General features: G+C 42.7%; 1 protein-coding gene across 1 annotated transcript in view; it reads left to right on the top strand.

Annotated features, from left to right (window-relative positions):
* The window catches only part of ALK (ALK receptor tyrosine kinase), a 2,691,376-nt gene that overhangs the window by 2,427,580 nt on the left and 248,776 nt on the right, over positions 1–15,020 (top strand). The window contains exon 13 of the mRNA XM_085613005.1: positions 2,514–2,661. Coding sequence (XP_085469131.1) covers positions 2,514–2,661 — 148 coding nt within the window. The remainder of the gene's footprint in view (positions 1–2,513; positions 2,662–15,020) is intronic.

Below are 15,020 nucleotides of genomic sequence, written 5' to 3'. Positions count from 1 at the left end.
ATAGCTTTTTGTTGTACGAGAGTAGTGCTACAGTAGTGCTACTACACATACCACAAAAAGCAGTCTTTAACTAGGCCCTGTAGTTTTTTGGCTTTAAAAAAATAATATAATGATGGTTAAGTAGGTGAGCACACATAGAAGAAAGACAGTGTCCTTACAGACTTTGAATTTTTGTGTACGCATCAGCAATGCAGCCTCATTATGATTTGCTCTACAGCAGTATGTGAAGTGGGAGTATGAGGGGATCATGGAAGAGGTGAGGTGTGGCCTCAAGTACAAGTTGCACATTACTGATGGGGTACAAACTCCACACCTGCAATTACCGGTACTGTTGGGTAACACCCCACCCATACCAGGCAATTATGAGTTAAACCTCAAGGAAGGGGGTTTAGCTGTGTGGACCCAGTTTACTGGGTGTAAAACTGCATGGAATTCCCTATTCCCATTAACACTCCCATTTACCACCTGCTCTAAGTAGGTGGTAAATGGGAGTAGGGCTGGTGTGGCCTGTGTGGGCCAGGGGGAAGGGAGGTGCTTTAAGAGGCTAGAGGACCACGAGGAAGACGAGTCCTGTCAGGTGAAAGCACCGCAGTGTCCACCTTTGCAGAAAAGGAGGTTGGGTGTTGTCTGGTTCCAAGGTTTGGTTGCGGTTACAGCCGAAGGCAAAATATAAATGACTGGTGAAATCTAGTCTGGTATTCCTACACCTGGTAAAACCAGTTGGCGAACACCCTGCCAGGTTATCGGGCAGAGCAGAATTCCATGTGGGTATTCTGCTGCACCGACTCATACTCGGACCTATGTGTTGACCAAAGGAGCTTGTCTAGTCAAAATATGCTATAGGTATATGTTTATGCTTATCAAAAGTTTCTTCCTTATGGATCTAGTACTAATATCTGTGGAGCATTGAAGACCTGCATAGATGTTTTAATAAAGTTTAGAGGATTAAGCGCTCACTGCGGTGATATGTGTGTAATCCCAGGTCAGAGGTTCAGATGCCAGAATGGTCAAATCAATTTTTCATCCTCTTCTCAATCAAATGAGTTACATGGTACCAATTATTGTGTACAAAAGTGTTCTGTGTAAAGCAGTGTGGATCAAAACACTGTAATGAAGGAATTCTAGTAGAATATTAAGATATTCTGTTCAGTAAAAAAGATTTCATCAAAGAACAAATGTGCATTTCTCGATACATTACCCTGCAGGCCTGTAATACTGATTTTGAGACTAATACCTGCGCTCAATTTCCCCCACTTAATGTCATTTCTCAAAATACCTCAGATTTCGTGCTATATAACAGGTCTATAGCAACACAAAAAGACGATGGACGGAATGTTGAACATTGTGAAACATTCACTCCCAGTCACAGATCTGGGTTAAATCCATTGTTTATTTGCTCACCATGCCACCCCAGTTTGGACCCAGTCGTATGTAAATTTCATCCTAAGTGGGACGATTATGCCCACACGTGGGCCCCGATCTCACTACGCCACCGGGTTAAAATCTAGCCTGGCTGCTGAGGGGTGATACCCTGAAGAGCTCACTACGCCACCGGGTTAAAATCTAGCCTGGCTGATGAGAGGTGATACCCTGAAACCAGTTCCAGGATGTTTGTTTTCCGGTCCAGGGAGAACCTGGCCTGGCACTGAAATGACATGGGGAGCAAAACAACTATGGATATAGGCCCAAATCTATGACTGGAGGTGAATGTTTGAGTATGTTCAGCATTCCGTCCAACACCTTTTGGTTTTGCATATAATATGTCTAACTCGTCAATAAATGCCATTTTCTGTGATGTGACTGTCAGGTCAAAGGTCATATGATGTAATTTCCTCTGGTGTCCTCATTTTGCCAGTTACTATTTGTTTTTTAAAAATGTTACCTCTTTTGGGCTCTGTGCTATGATGAGAAAAAAATGAATTCAATTGTGGTTATGTAAACGTATTACGGGAACAGGAACAACAAACAACCAAACATTAGCTGTTTCATTGTACATCTTAACATATGTGGTCTTGAAAGAAACCTCTTTGTTAGAGTGACTTTTTATTTTCCAGATCAATTTTTGTCCCATATTTGAACCCATCCTGTCAGCGGCTGTTTTGCTGCCCTTCTTCTGAACCAGTCACAGATGCAGAAATGATTTGTGATTGGAAGAGAATATCATTAGTGTACTTCCTCATTGAACTAGTAGTGAATAGCATTGTTGATATTGTTTCGGATCTGTGTATTAAGAGGTAAAATCAAATAAACAGCACATTCTATGTTAAAAACTCCGCCTGATTTAGACGCTGGCGGAGGGATACTCCTACACAAACATGATGGAGATCCAGTCCATCTTATTACAAGTGCCATAGGATATACTGCACTAGAAATAAGGCAGACAGGATATCCGCCATGTTAGTGATGGAGTAACCCGTCTGGCGAACTCTAAATCAGGACCTCAGTCTGGAAGCTAGTGGGATTCATTTTCAGAGTAACATTACAAGTGTTTTTTGTTCCTCCTTGAATGGCAGGATCTCGGGATATGGGGCAGCTGGTGGCAAAGGCGGCACAAATACTGTACGGGCACACGGTACGGCCATCCTGGGGATTTTTGATCTTCAGAAGGATGACCTACTATACATTGTGGTCGGACAACAAGGAGAAGATGCCTGTCCTCAAGTAAGTGGAAAACAGTAACCACCTTTGTTGCCAATGGAGGGCCTCATTAACATACACTATCTTCAGAACCTTGGATTTTAGTGTAATCACATTCTTGTTGTTCTTCATCAAGTATGTTACAACAAAGCAGCATTCAAATCACACGAGGTGGGCACATTTTCTGGGAGAAATCAAATTCTGCATCTTAACTCAAAACCCAAGTGCACTGAGAACCTGACAATAGCAATAAAGACAGCTCAATTCATTGTTTTGAATTGTATTTGTTTATTAAAGTCCCACAGGTCAACACGAAATACTGACTTTGAAAAATGTGAAACGTCTAAAGCAGACATTCGCCAAATCTGGGCTATACAGTAAACTACTGGTATTAACTTTTTTTTACTAACATTGATTTTAATAGATGTTCGTTGGTCCAACAAGAAGTTCCCTGCATATAAATATAAAATGGGTAATGTCTTGATAAGAGCAGCTCCACAATACTTAGCCTGGAATACACTGAATTATCACACTTGTAGGAGTTGACTGGTTAGTAGTTGTGTTGGTGGTGTCATTGGCAGGGCTGTCAGGGGCAATGGATGGTGCAAGCTGCAGTGGCCTCCTGACGAGGGCCCTGGCATTTCTTATTTTACCAATTAAGCACTGGCAATAGGGTTGTATTGGGCATTTCAAAGTTACAGTAATCAACTTCTCAGGCAAGGGTCCGTCACCAGCCTTTTTTTCCAAAAACATTATTGTTCTCTCCAGTCTTACAGATCATCAGACAATTTCACATATATCTATATATTGATCTCCCCTGCAATCCGCCATTCCTGCACATCCTCACAGCGTATAAAATCGATAAGTCCCATGTTGTGTATTCAGTGTATTATCACAAATCTCTTTAATAGCAGAAATACAACAAACTATACTGGGCGTTACCTTGATTGACAGCTCATTTCCTTAAAGCACACTCATTTGCCCTTAGTCTTTGTTGCTCTTCTTTATCATTGATTAATAAATGCCCATGATGTCCTACTTCTGAACCCTACGCCTTCTTGACTCCAGAGAAAAATGAGTGCCCTGTACTCATATGTGAAAACTCTCAAAATAAAAATGTATTTGCAAAAAGCTAAAACTTGGATCTAGGACAATAGATAATTGTTAATAAAAAAGAGACCATCAAGAATTATCAGTAGGTAGGGGTATAGCTTTCAGAGAATCTTTCTAATTTTCGAGGGGTAATATGTATGAGAATGGGGCTCCTCTGTTTTTCACTTCTGTGGGGATGCAAAATATCCAATCTCTTCCCAAGATAAAAAGAAATCTAAGGAATTGTGCTGTATAGGGTGGAATGTCAATAATGAAAGTAGAGATCACGGATAAAATACAAGGTAAACCATGCAGAGCGTATTTGTCAGTGAGATACGTATCTCTACAATCCGTTTGGAGATATACAGGGTTGGGTTGTTATAACAGCAATGCGCTCAAAGCATAATTTCTATACCATGAACATAAGATTCTCGGTGGACATGTGCTGGTTTTATGAACAATTTACAGTAGGACAATGTGTATGTTAACAGCCTGCACAGCTTGAATTTGTTGTTCGTTAAGTGTTAAATAATATTAAAAACGTAACAAATAAAATTGTCTGGCAAATAGGTTAACACGCACCCCTGCTGTAAACTATTATAAAAGCTTGTCTTCTCTGCGAATTTCCCTTTATATATAGTCACAACTGTGATGCAGCTATTAGAGTAGAATTCAGTTCTCCAGTATTGGGGTGTCTTTCATAGTTTCACATGCTTGAATATTCCCCGTCGTCGGAGTGGGAGTCCCACGGTAAATAATATAGCAATATATACAGTCATAATATATATATATATATACATATACATAAGTAATCATATAAAAACAGAGATATAAGTAAGTGATAAACATCAAGAATGTCCCTATATGAAATCTCCATAGAGATACATGGAAAGAGAAAAAAGACATTCGCAGTCTATCTCTGTCATTATGTTAGTCCAAACTACGGCCAATCAGGCGCCAGCTCCTCTCTAGAACCTTCTCCTCAGAGCTCCTCACCTCAGATTTTCTACCGTACGTCGTGTGACAGGGAGTCTCCCTGAGCTCTGCTCAGTTTTTTCTCTTCAACATGTCTTCAAGTAAGAAGTCTTTGTTTAGACCTTGTTCCTCTTGTGGAAAGCTACGTTTGTTCTCAGAAGATCCACACAGTAAGTGTATTTATTGTCTTTACCCTGACCACGAAGTGGGTAAATGTAAATTCTGTAGAACTTTTTCTACAAAAACTCTGAAAGACAGGGAAGGCCGTCTCTTGTTGTGGCTCCAGAGACTTAAGGATAAGGATGATGTAGTTTCTGAGGTAGAAAGCTTTACCTCTGGCCGTTCCCACACAGCCTCTAAACGCAGTAGTGTACAAGACCTACATTCGCCTTTTCTGAAAAAGAAGAAAATGTCTCTGTCTATGACATCTGCCACGTATTCTTCCATGGCTACTGCGTTGTCGCCCACGAGACATAGTTCTCAGGCTGCTGAGGTTTCGACTTCCCAGTTTTCTGGCAAAAAACTGGCTTCTTCTTCGACGAGCCTTCCGACGACGAAATCCGCAGTTTCCTGCTCGTCGACGGTGACTCTGACTACGACGTCAGCATCAAGATCGTCGACGGCGGCCCCGTCGACGTTATCGTCGTCGACGATGATCATCATTACTATAAAGACTGTGTCATCTGTATTGCCTATTGCATCGTCGTCAACGAAGAAGGAAAAGACCTCGTCGACGTTACCATCGTCGTCGTCTAAGATTGCAAAATCTGCCTCGTCGGCGATTTCGTCGTCGATTGCTTCGTTGACGAGTGCTCCGTCGACGAAGAAAAAGAAGAACTCGTCGTCGTTCCCGTCGACGACGACTCCGTCGACGATGGTTCCGTCGACGGTGGTTCCGTCGACGATGATTCCGTCGACGGTGGTTCCGTCGACGATGGTTCCGTCTACGGTGTTTCCGTCGACGGTGGTTCCGTCGCTGTTGGTTCCATCGACGGTTCCGTCTACCAAGATGTCGTCAGTGGCCTCTATACCTCGGATCCCGTCGACGGCAGTCTCATCGGTGAAAATAAAGATTAAAAGAACGCAGAGGTCATTAAATACACAAATTTCTTCCGCGACTACTTCGTCTTTTGCTGCTGCAACCTTGTTGCCATTGCCACCAAGTAGTCGACATGAGGTCATACCTTTGGGTGATTCCCACCTTCCTTCACCTTTGTTTGCTACTGATTCGGATCAAGATTCAGAAGAAGGTTTACCTGAATCGTTTGGAATGGCACACAGTCCGTCGGATTTAATAATAAAATGCCAGGATGAAACTAGTGAGGACGAGGAAAGGTTTTACCAGGAGGAAATTCCTACGGAAGGACAAACTGCGACGTTACCACTGTCGCTTATTACAAATCTTCAACTCATGTTGGACGATTATAATCGGCGTTTTCCTCTAACACCACAAGAGTCTGTAGTTCCGGCTACTCCAGTGGTACCAACATCTATATCGAAACCAATGCCAGTTGTAATACCTTCAGTACCGCTCAGACAATCATCAGCTCTGACGTTACCTCATCAAGAAACTGAAGAGGAAGTTCCTCAGGACAGGGAAGATGGTGAGATCCTGGATGATGGGGGCGATGGTGATGAGGATGATGACGATATGGCGGAGTGGGATGATTACCATGCCCAGACACCATCTCCCTCTCCGGTGGTACCTGGTGACTCACCACCTGTTGACATTGCAAGTTTTCACCAGTTGATGGATAGGGCAGCCCAACGGTTCAAATTAACAACGGAACAAAAAGAGGAGGATTGTTTCCTGTACGATTTCAAAAATCAGCCTTTCAAGCAGACACATACAATCCCTATTATCGAATTCATTTGGGAGGAAGGCAAAAAGATAATGAAGACACCAAATAGCCTTCCGGCACAAGTGCCTAGACTGGAGAAAAAGTATAAGTCACCTTTAGGAGCTCCAGCGTGCCTCACTGGTCAATCAAAACCAGATTCTGTAATCACACAGGCAGCGCAACGTCGGGCTAGAAACCCTGCGTCTACGATCACTGCACCACCTGATCGTGAGGGACGTCGATTGGATGCCATAGGGCGAAAATTTTCATCGATGGCTTCCACCATTGTAAGGGCGGCTAATGCCTTAGCCATCTTAGGTCGTTACGACCGTCAAGTATGGGCATATATATCAGCCCTAGTTGAAAAATTGCCTGAGACGTCTAGGAGTGAAGCTGTGAAGCTACTCCAAGAGGGAGAGAGTACTTCTGCAGAGATAATTGACTGTGCAGTGGATATCGCATGTACGGGGTTCCGTCAGCTTGCTGGAGCGGCGGTATTGCGCAGACAAGGTTGGTTGCGCTCAACATCCTTTCGCCAGGAGGTGCAGGCAATGATATTAGATATGGCGTATGACGGAGAAGCTCTATTTGGAGATCATGTCGATGAAGCTCTCCAATCGATAAAAAAGGATACGGAGACTGCTCGATCTCTGGGGACATTACAATTTAAAAAACAGCCCTTTCGGGGTGCACGCGGACGCGGTACCTCCTCTAATTTTCGGAAAGGAAGCAATCAGTATCGACCATACAACCAGGGTTCCAACCGCTATTCCTATAGTCAACAACAATCCTCTCGACAGCAGTCTTCCAAGACTTACAGAGGTAAATCCTCATACAGAGGTTCCACTTCTAAAAGACAATGACTTGTGTCAGTCCCAGAAAATTGGAGGTCGAATCTCACTGTACTGTTCTCAATGGTCCTCCATAACAAAGGACCGTTGGGTTCTGGACATTGTAGAAAGAGGTCACACCTTGGAGTTCATCGAATTCCCTCCACCTACGCCACCTACCGGACCACCACCGGCTCATATCAAGGAACTTTTCCATCAAGTTCAACTTCTACTGCGCAAGGGAGCCATAGAGGTAGTACCAACATCTCAAAGGGGAAAAGGATTTTATTCCCGATTCTTCCTTATCACCAAAAAGAACGGGGAATGGAGGCCTATACTAGATCTGAGGGCTCTCAACAAGTATCTAAAGAAACAATCCTTTCGTATGTTAACGCTTGTCGAGATCTTGTGATTACTCTCACAGGGAGATTTCATGGCAACAATCGATCTCCAAGATGCATATTTTCATATCCCCATACTACATCGGCATCGGAAATTTCTACGCTTTCGAGTGGGTCGAAAGGATTTCCAGTTCAAGGTATTACCATTCGGTCTACGTTCAGCCCCTCGAGTGTTTACAAAGGTGCTCGCTCCTGTGGTAGCGTTCCTACGTCTCCAGGGTGTTCAGATCTTCCCATATCTGGACGACTGTCTTCTAAAATCACAGTCGGAAGATCAACTTCTACAGGACACACGTCTTTGCCAAGAGGTGTTTCGCTCCTTAGGCCTTTCTATAAACTCCTCAAAGTCCCATCTGCAACCTTCTCCTCGCAAGGATTTTCTGGGAGCAACATTGGATACAGTGTCAGCAAGAGCATTTCTCTCCCAAGACCGTCTACAAAGGGTTCTTCGACTGGTAACCCTTATCAGATCAAAAAGATCCGTTTCTGTAAGACTATTGACGTCATTTCTGGGGATGGCGTCATCGTGCATTGCCTTGATCCCTCATTGCAGATTAAGGACACGCCCCATCCAAGAAGAACTAGACGTTCAATGGCGTCAGATTACGGGTTCATTCAACGACGTTATAAACGTCACAGATCGGATGAAGTCTGCACTCAAATGGTGGACACAACCGTTGAATCTAACAGAAGGGATTTCATTTCTGTTGGCAGTCCCAGACATGACCATAACAACAGACGCCTCTCTGGAAGGATGGGGTGCTCAACTGGAAGACTTGTCAGTAAAGGGGAAGTGGACGATGTGTCAAAAGACTTGGCACATCAACAGGCTGGAACTCATGGCTATATTTCTAGCTCTCAAGTCGTTCCTTCCTTTAATCCAGGGAGAAACAGTCCTAATTCAGACGGACAATACAACCTGCATGCACTACATCAACAAGCAGGGCGGAACAAAATCTCCGAAACTGTCACGACTAGCTCAGTCGATCTGGGATTGGTCTCTCGACCATCGCATCACAATTGCAGCAGTTCATCTACCAGGGGTATCCAATATCCTAGCGGATTCCCTGAGCAGGTCCTCCTCGTCGACCCACGAATGGGAGTTACATCAGCCAACTCTAGAGATGATATTTCGACAATGGGGTCGTCCACAGCTGGATCTCTTTGCCACACCGGAGAACCGGAAATGCTGAGATCATGCAAGCTGGCATCCCCATCAAGGGTCACGGGGCAATGCCCTTTTGATGAACTGGTACAATCTGTTTGCCTACGCTTTTCCCCCAATCCCTCTCGTACCTCGGGTCCTGTGGAAGATGCGGAGGCAGCCCTGCCATCTACTTCTCATAGCCCCACGATGGCCTCGACAGGCATGGTTCTCGGAACTACTCTTACTGTCCCAATGCGAACCAATCCTCCTACATCCTCGAGCAGATCTACTCACTATGAGCAAGGGGAAAATTTGTCATCCAAATCCCTCATCACTGAGCTTATCAGCTTGGAACCTGAGCACTGTGAATTTGCCCATCTAGACATTCCACAGGACGGTAGAGATATCTTGGCTCAGGCAAGGGCTCCTTCTACGATAAAAACGCACATGTTGAAATGGAGGAGATTCTGCCATTGGTGTGCATCTAATGGGGTTCATCCATTTCACTCTACACCAGAACAATTGCTACCGTTCTTCTTGCAATTAGCTAATTCCGGACTTTCTCATGCAACCTTGAGAGTTTTTCTGGCGGCAATTTCCAGTTTCCGTCAGGATGGTTCAACTTCCCTTTGTTCTTCAAGGATAATCCATCAATTCTTCAAAGGGTTGTTTCGCAAATTTCCACCTGTTAGACGCCCTCCTCCATTGTGGCATCTTAACATCGTGTTGGCACAACTAATGAGACCACCGTTCGAACCTATACACAAAGTCGATTTGAAGTATCTGACATGGAAGGTGGCTCTTCTTCTAGCGCTAACGTCTTCACGGCGCGTCAGTGACATTCATGCATTTACAATAAATCCTCCTTTCCTACAGTTCAAACCAGATTCTGTAGTATTGCGCACTAATCCAACATTCTTGCCTAAGGTGCCTTCAGACTTTCATATTAACGAGCCAGTGATCTTAAAGACTTTCTTTGCTAATCCTCAAACTCCTGCGGAGCAAAGATTACATTCCTTGGATGTGAAACGTTGTTTAAAGTTCTACATCAACAGAACAGCTTCTTTTCGAAAGTCTGATCAACTCTTCATAGCTTATGGACGCTATCACAAGGGACGTCCAGTTACAAAACCGACTATTGCACGTTGGGTTTCTGCAGCCATCGTCTTCTGCCATCAAAAGGCAAACAAGCCTTTGCAGTCACCAGTAAGAGCTCACTCCACTAGAGCAATGTCATCCTCAACTGCCTTATTTGCTGGAGTGCCTTTGCATCAGATCTGCAGAGCAGCTACGTGGTCGAGCAGACATACGTTTACTAGACACTACTGCTTGGCAACTTTAAACGAAGAGGATGCTGCATATTGTTTCCATATACCGTTGAAATAATGGTTCATTTACACTTATATAGATATTCAGTAATATCATATATATAAGGATATTGATTGGCATTACACTTTTTAGTGCTGTTATGACTATGGAAACAATGATAATTGTTACTGCTGGCTATTCTATATTCAAGCATGTGAATCTATGAAAGACACCCCAATACTGGAGAAGAACAATTGTTACTTACCTGTAAACAGGTGGTTCTCCAGTATTGGTGTCTTTCATAGATTCACATGCGACCCTCCCTCCTCCCTTCAGAGGATCTCTTCTCCTCATACACTCTAAAGTCACTTTGGTGCTACGAAAATCTGAGGTGAGGAGCTCGGAGGAGAAGGTTCTAGAGAGGAGCTGGCGCCTGATTGGCCGTAGTTTGGACTAACATAATGACAGAGATAGACTGCTAATGTCTTTTTTCTCTTTCCATGTATCTCTATGGAGATTTCATATAGGGACATTCTTGATGTTTATCACTTACTTATATCTCTGTTTTTATATGATTACTTATGTATATGTATATATATATATATCATGACTGTATATATTGCTATATTATTTACCGTGGGACTCCCACTCCGACGACGGGGAATATTCAAGCATGTGAATCTATGAAAGACACCAATACTGGAGAACCACCTGTTTACAGGTAAGTAACAATTGTTCTTAGGATTATTAAAAGATCAAAAGGAATATCTCTTGCCCTGGGTGACATCAGAGGATAATGACTTTTCAATTTTTCCTTCTTGTAACTGGATTCCCTTGATCGGATCCCTCCTTTTGCACCTCTGTGTGAAAACGTGCAACTAAATTTTCATTAACAGAAATTTAAAAATATAAAATGAGGCATGGTCAAGATGGTGGAGGAGTGAGATGCGTCTTGGCTTTCTCTGCTTTGGTGGCCGACCTTCAGACCCCATCCTGTGCCATCAGAACCACTTTCTCCCATAGGGCGTACTTGGAGGGGCTAGAAATCGGAGCATCAGACCTTGCATGAGAGCCTAGAAGTGAGCGTGGTTGCAGCTAAAGGAAATGGTGGAGCACAGGAGGCTGTGACAGAGGTGGAGACAAAACAGAAAGCCAGGGACAGAAGACTTGCACCACCACCCACATCTGAAGGCAAGCCGAGCTGTCCGGTCATGGGAAGGGGCTAGCTGTCCATCTGTGAGGACCTATTGGAGGCTCACAACATGTAAGACGGTATGGGGGGCTGCTGAGGCCTTATCTAGGTGAGAATTGAAGCAGCAGGAATGGTAGTGATGTGAAGGGGCGAGGGAAAAGTGGAGGCATAGAGCATGTTGACCCCAATCCACACAAGGGAGTGGTGCAAAAGGCCCTTTTTCCTGCACTGTAAGAGAGGACCGGTGGCCTGCATATTACTGTGAGCCCTGATCATACCCCCATGCTTGGCTGGTAGCAGAGTGCAAACTGCGATTATTTTAGTCTTGAATGGCCCGTGGACACAACCCTCAGTGTGGTTAGGACATATTTAAAAACCGACATGGGCTGAGTCACACTTGGCACATTTAGAGGAAGCAACGGCTTCACTGCCAAGGATCCCCTGAGCTACGGCATGGAAGGCTGCCCATATTGGGGGCTTGCTAGTGAACCCCAGAGAGATCACAGAGATTAGATGGAATTAAAGCCACAACAGATGGTGCAGAGGCCACCTGTGGGCCATGAGAGATATGGAATAAAATTACCACATTAATGACAGCTGGTGAGAGCTAAAAGTAACCCTCCATAGTCCAGAAGAGAGAATGACCATCTCAGATGGTCCCTGGCAAAGACGTTTATTTGAAGGAGTTCTGTTAACAGCATGGATACAACTCAGGGTCTGAAAGTCACACTAAGCCAGCAGTTAAGGGGAGGTTAAAGTCCCCATTGAAAGAGCTGTTCACCTTAATGGTTGTGTCAAAAAAAGAACAACAACATAAGCATCTTCCAATGCATCCCAGAAACACACTCAAACAACCAAGGGATCCAAAACACCCCAGGGTGACTCAGGTGAGGTCAAAAAAGACTTTATGGTGTACCTCTTCCAAATCTTGAAAGAACAGATGTGACTGCTCATGGATGGCCTGATGAAAGAAGGATCTCCAGGAATTGAAGAAAGAAGTCTGTGACATAGGTGAGAGATTTACCTTGAGGAATCAACTGAAAGCAGAACCACAATTTAAGAAGCAAAATGTTCTTCTCTACAAAATATCATCCTCCAGGAGAACTCAATGTTCTAGTGACTAGCTCAAGAAGTATTGAAGTAAACAAAACGGTTCAGTGACTAAATATCGAGGGACAGAATATAGACTGCCCAAAATATCGACTCAAAAATATCGAGGGACAGAATATAGAATCACTATCTACAAACAGGTAAGTACTAAAATATCGAGTACAAAATATAGATAGTTAAAACATAGTTAACTAAAATTTCGAATTTTTTAAATGTAGTAAAAATAATTTAAAAGTAATTAAATAATAAACACAATTAAATAAAACTTAGTTAAAATAATGTAAAAAAGATTAACCCCTTCAGTGCCCGCCCCTTTCCCCGCCCTGTGCCGGCCGTTGCATTAGCGGGCGGGGTTTATGACGAGCTGGTCTCGTCATGGGCACAGCGCAACCGCGGCCCATGACGAGACCAGCTCGTCATGGGCATTGAAGAGGTTAAAATGTAAAAATAATAAATGTCATGTAAAAAAACATAATATTTTTTTAACATATATATTTACTTAATAATATTATAAAATAATTATTAATCTTAATTATAAAATATTTAAAACATTATTACAAATATATTTACATATATATATATATATATATATATAAATAAACCTAGTATCTAAATATAAAAATGAATAATATATAATAATTTAAATAATTAAAGTAATACTTTTTATGTTAATTAATAATTTACACTACATTAAATATAAATACATTTAAAACATTACATAGCTAAGGGAATAAAATTAGTATTCACACTCCAACAATTGCAAAAGTAGAGAATTTGTTGGATAGCGGGTGGGTACAAATTACTATTCCCACTCCAGTGAGTGGAACAGTAGGGAAAGTGTTGGATAGCGGGTGTGTAAAAATTACTATTCCAACTCTAGTGAGTGGAACAGTAGGGAAAGCGCTGGATAGCGGGAGGGTAAAAATTACTATTCCCACTCCAGAGAGTGCAACAGTAGGGAAAGAGTTGGATAGAGTAGGGGTAAAAATTACTATTCCCACTCCAGTGAGTGCAACAGTAGGGGAAGTGTTGGATAGTGGGAGGGTAAAAATTACTATTCCCACTCCAGTGAGTGCAACAGTAGGGAAAGCGTTGGATAGCGTAAAGGTAAAAATGACTATTCCCACTCCAGTGAGTGCAACAGTAGGGAAAGTGTTTGATAGCGGGTGGGTAAAAATTACTATTCCCACTCCAGTGAGTGCAACAGTAGGGAATGTGTTGGATAGTGGGTAGGTAAAAATTACTATTCCCACTCCAGCGTGTGGAACAGTAGGGAAAGCGTTGGATAGCAAAAATTACTATTCCCACTCCAGTGAGTGCAACAGTAGGGAAAGCGTTGGATAGCGTAGGGGTAAAAATTACTATTCCCACTCCAGTGAGTGCAACAGTAGGGAAAGAGTTGGATAGCCTAGGGGTAAAAATTACTATTACCGCTCTAGAGAGTGCAACAGTAGGAAAGTGTTGGATAGAGTAGAGGAATAATTTAGTAGACCCAGTCCTATAATTTAATTACAATTAATTAAAAAAAATAATTATTATTTAAATGTAATTTACCTCCCACTATTTTCCACTATAAACATCACCTTCAATAATCTAAAATATTAATAAATTAACATAATTAATTAACATCAGTCGGGCACATTTGGGCATACCCGTCCCACTTAGTGTGTTATACTGAAGTTAATGAAACAGCAATGTGTGGAATGCTTGAAATAATCTCAACTATTGGTAATTACTTGGGACCGCATCCAGGTCTATCATTATTTTGCTAACTGAGCTACCTTGTCAAATCAGCATTGGCTCTGCTGCAACAGGGACAATCCAGCGCAAACTGCCAAGCCAGGTCCTCTCCAAACCAGAACACAAGTAACTTAAGGCCAGTTTTGTCCTGATTGGGGCTCAATCAGTAGGGTGCAGCTTAGTTTCAGTGTCACAGTGGACATACGTCTGGGCTCACCACAGTCCAGTATTTCTAGTTGCCACTAGAATCAAACACTTCTACAGAATAACTTCCCAAACAAAATGTAGGCAAACCGTCAGCATAATTCCGTGCACGGAGTCTTCTGTGATGCTAACATTTGCAAAACTAGTAAAATGAAAAACGAAAAATTGAGAAATGGAAAAAGACGGGGACAAAGCAGCTGTTACAAAGTTATGTCTGGTACCACAAAGTGATTGTGTGCTGAGGTTTACTTGTCAGTAGTTCTGAATTGTGACAGTAAATGATTCATGACAACCACATTTTGTTTGTCTTAGCATAGTTGCTAATGCGGAACCAACAGCAAGACGATTTGTTTCTAGTAGCAAGAAGATGCATGTAGGACATTTCAGGAGTGGCTACTAACAACTCTGCATCTTCAAGGCTACCAATTTTTGTTTCAATGTTTACATTCTTAAGGCGGCCTGTTGTGGGCATACCCGTCACACTCAGGGCATCACACTGAAGTAAAAAAAGACTTAGATCAAGATGTAGCAACATCTGCATCT

Source organism: Triturus cristatus, chromosome 6 (assembly GCF_964204655.1).
Source record: "Triturus cristatus chromosome 6, aTriCri1.1, whole genome shotgun sequence".
In the NCBI taxonomy this organism is placed as follows: Eukaryota; Metazoa; Chordata; class Amphibia; order Caudata; family Salamandridae; genus Triturus; species Triturus cristatus.
The sequence above is the reverse complement of the archived record's forward strand: the minus strand, read 5'-3'. Positions and strand labels throughout refer to the sequence as shown.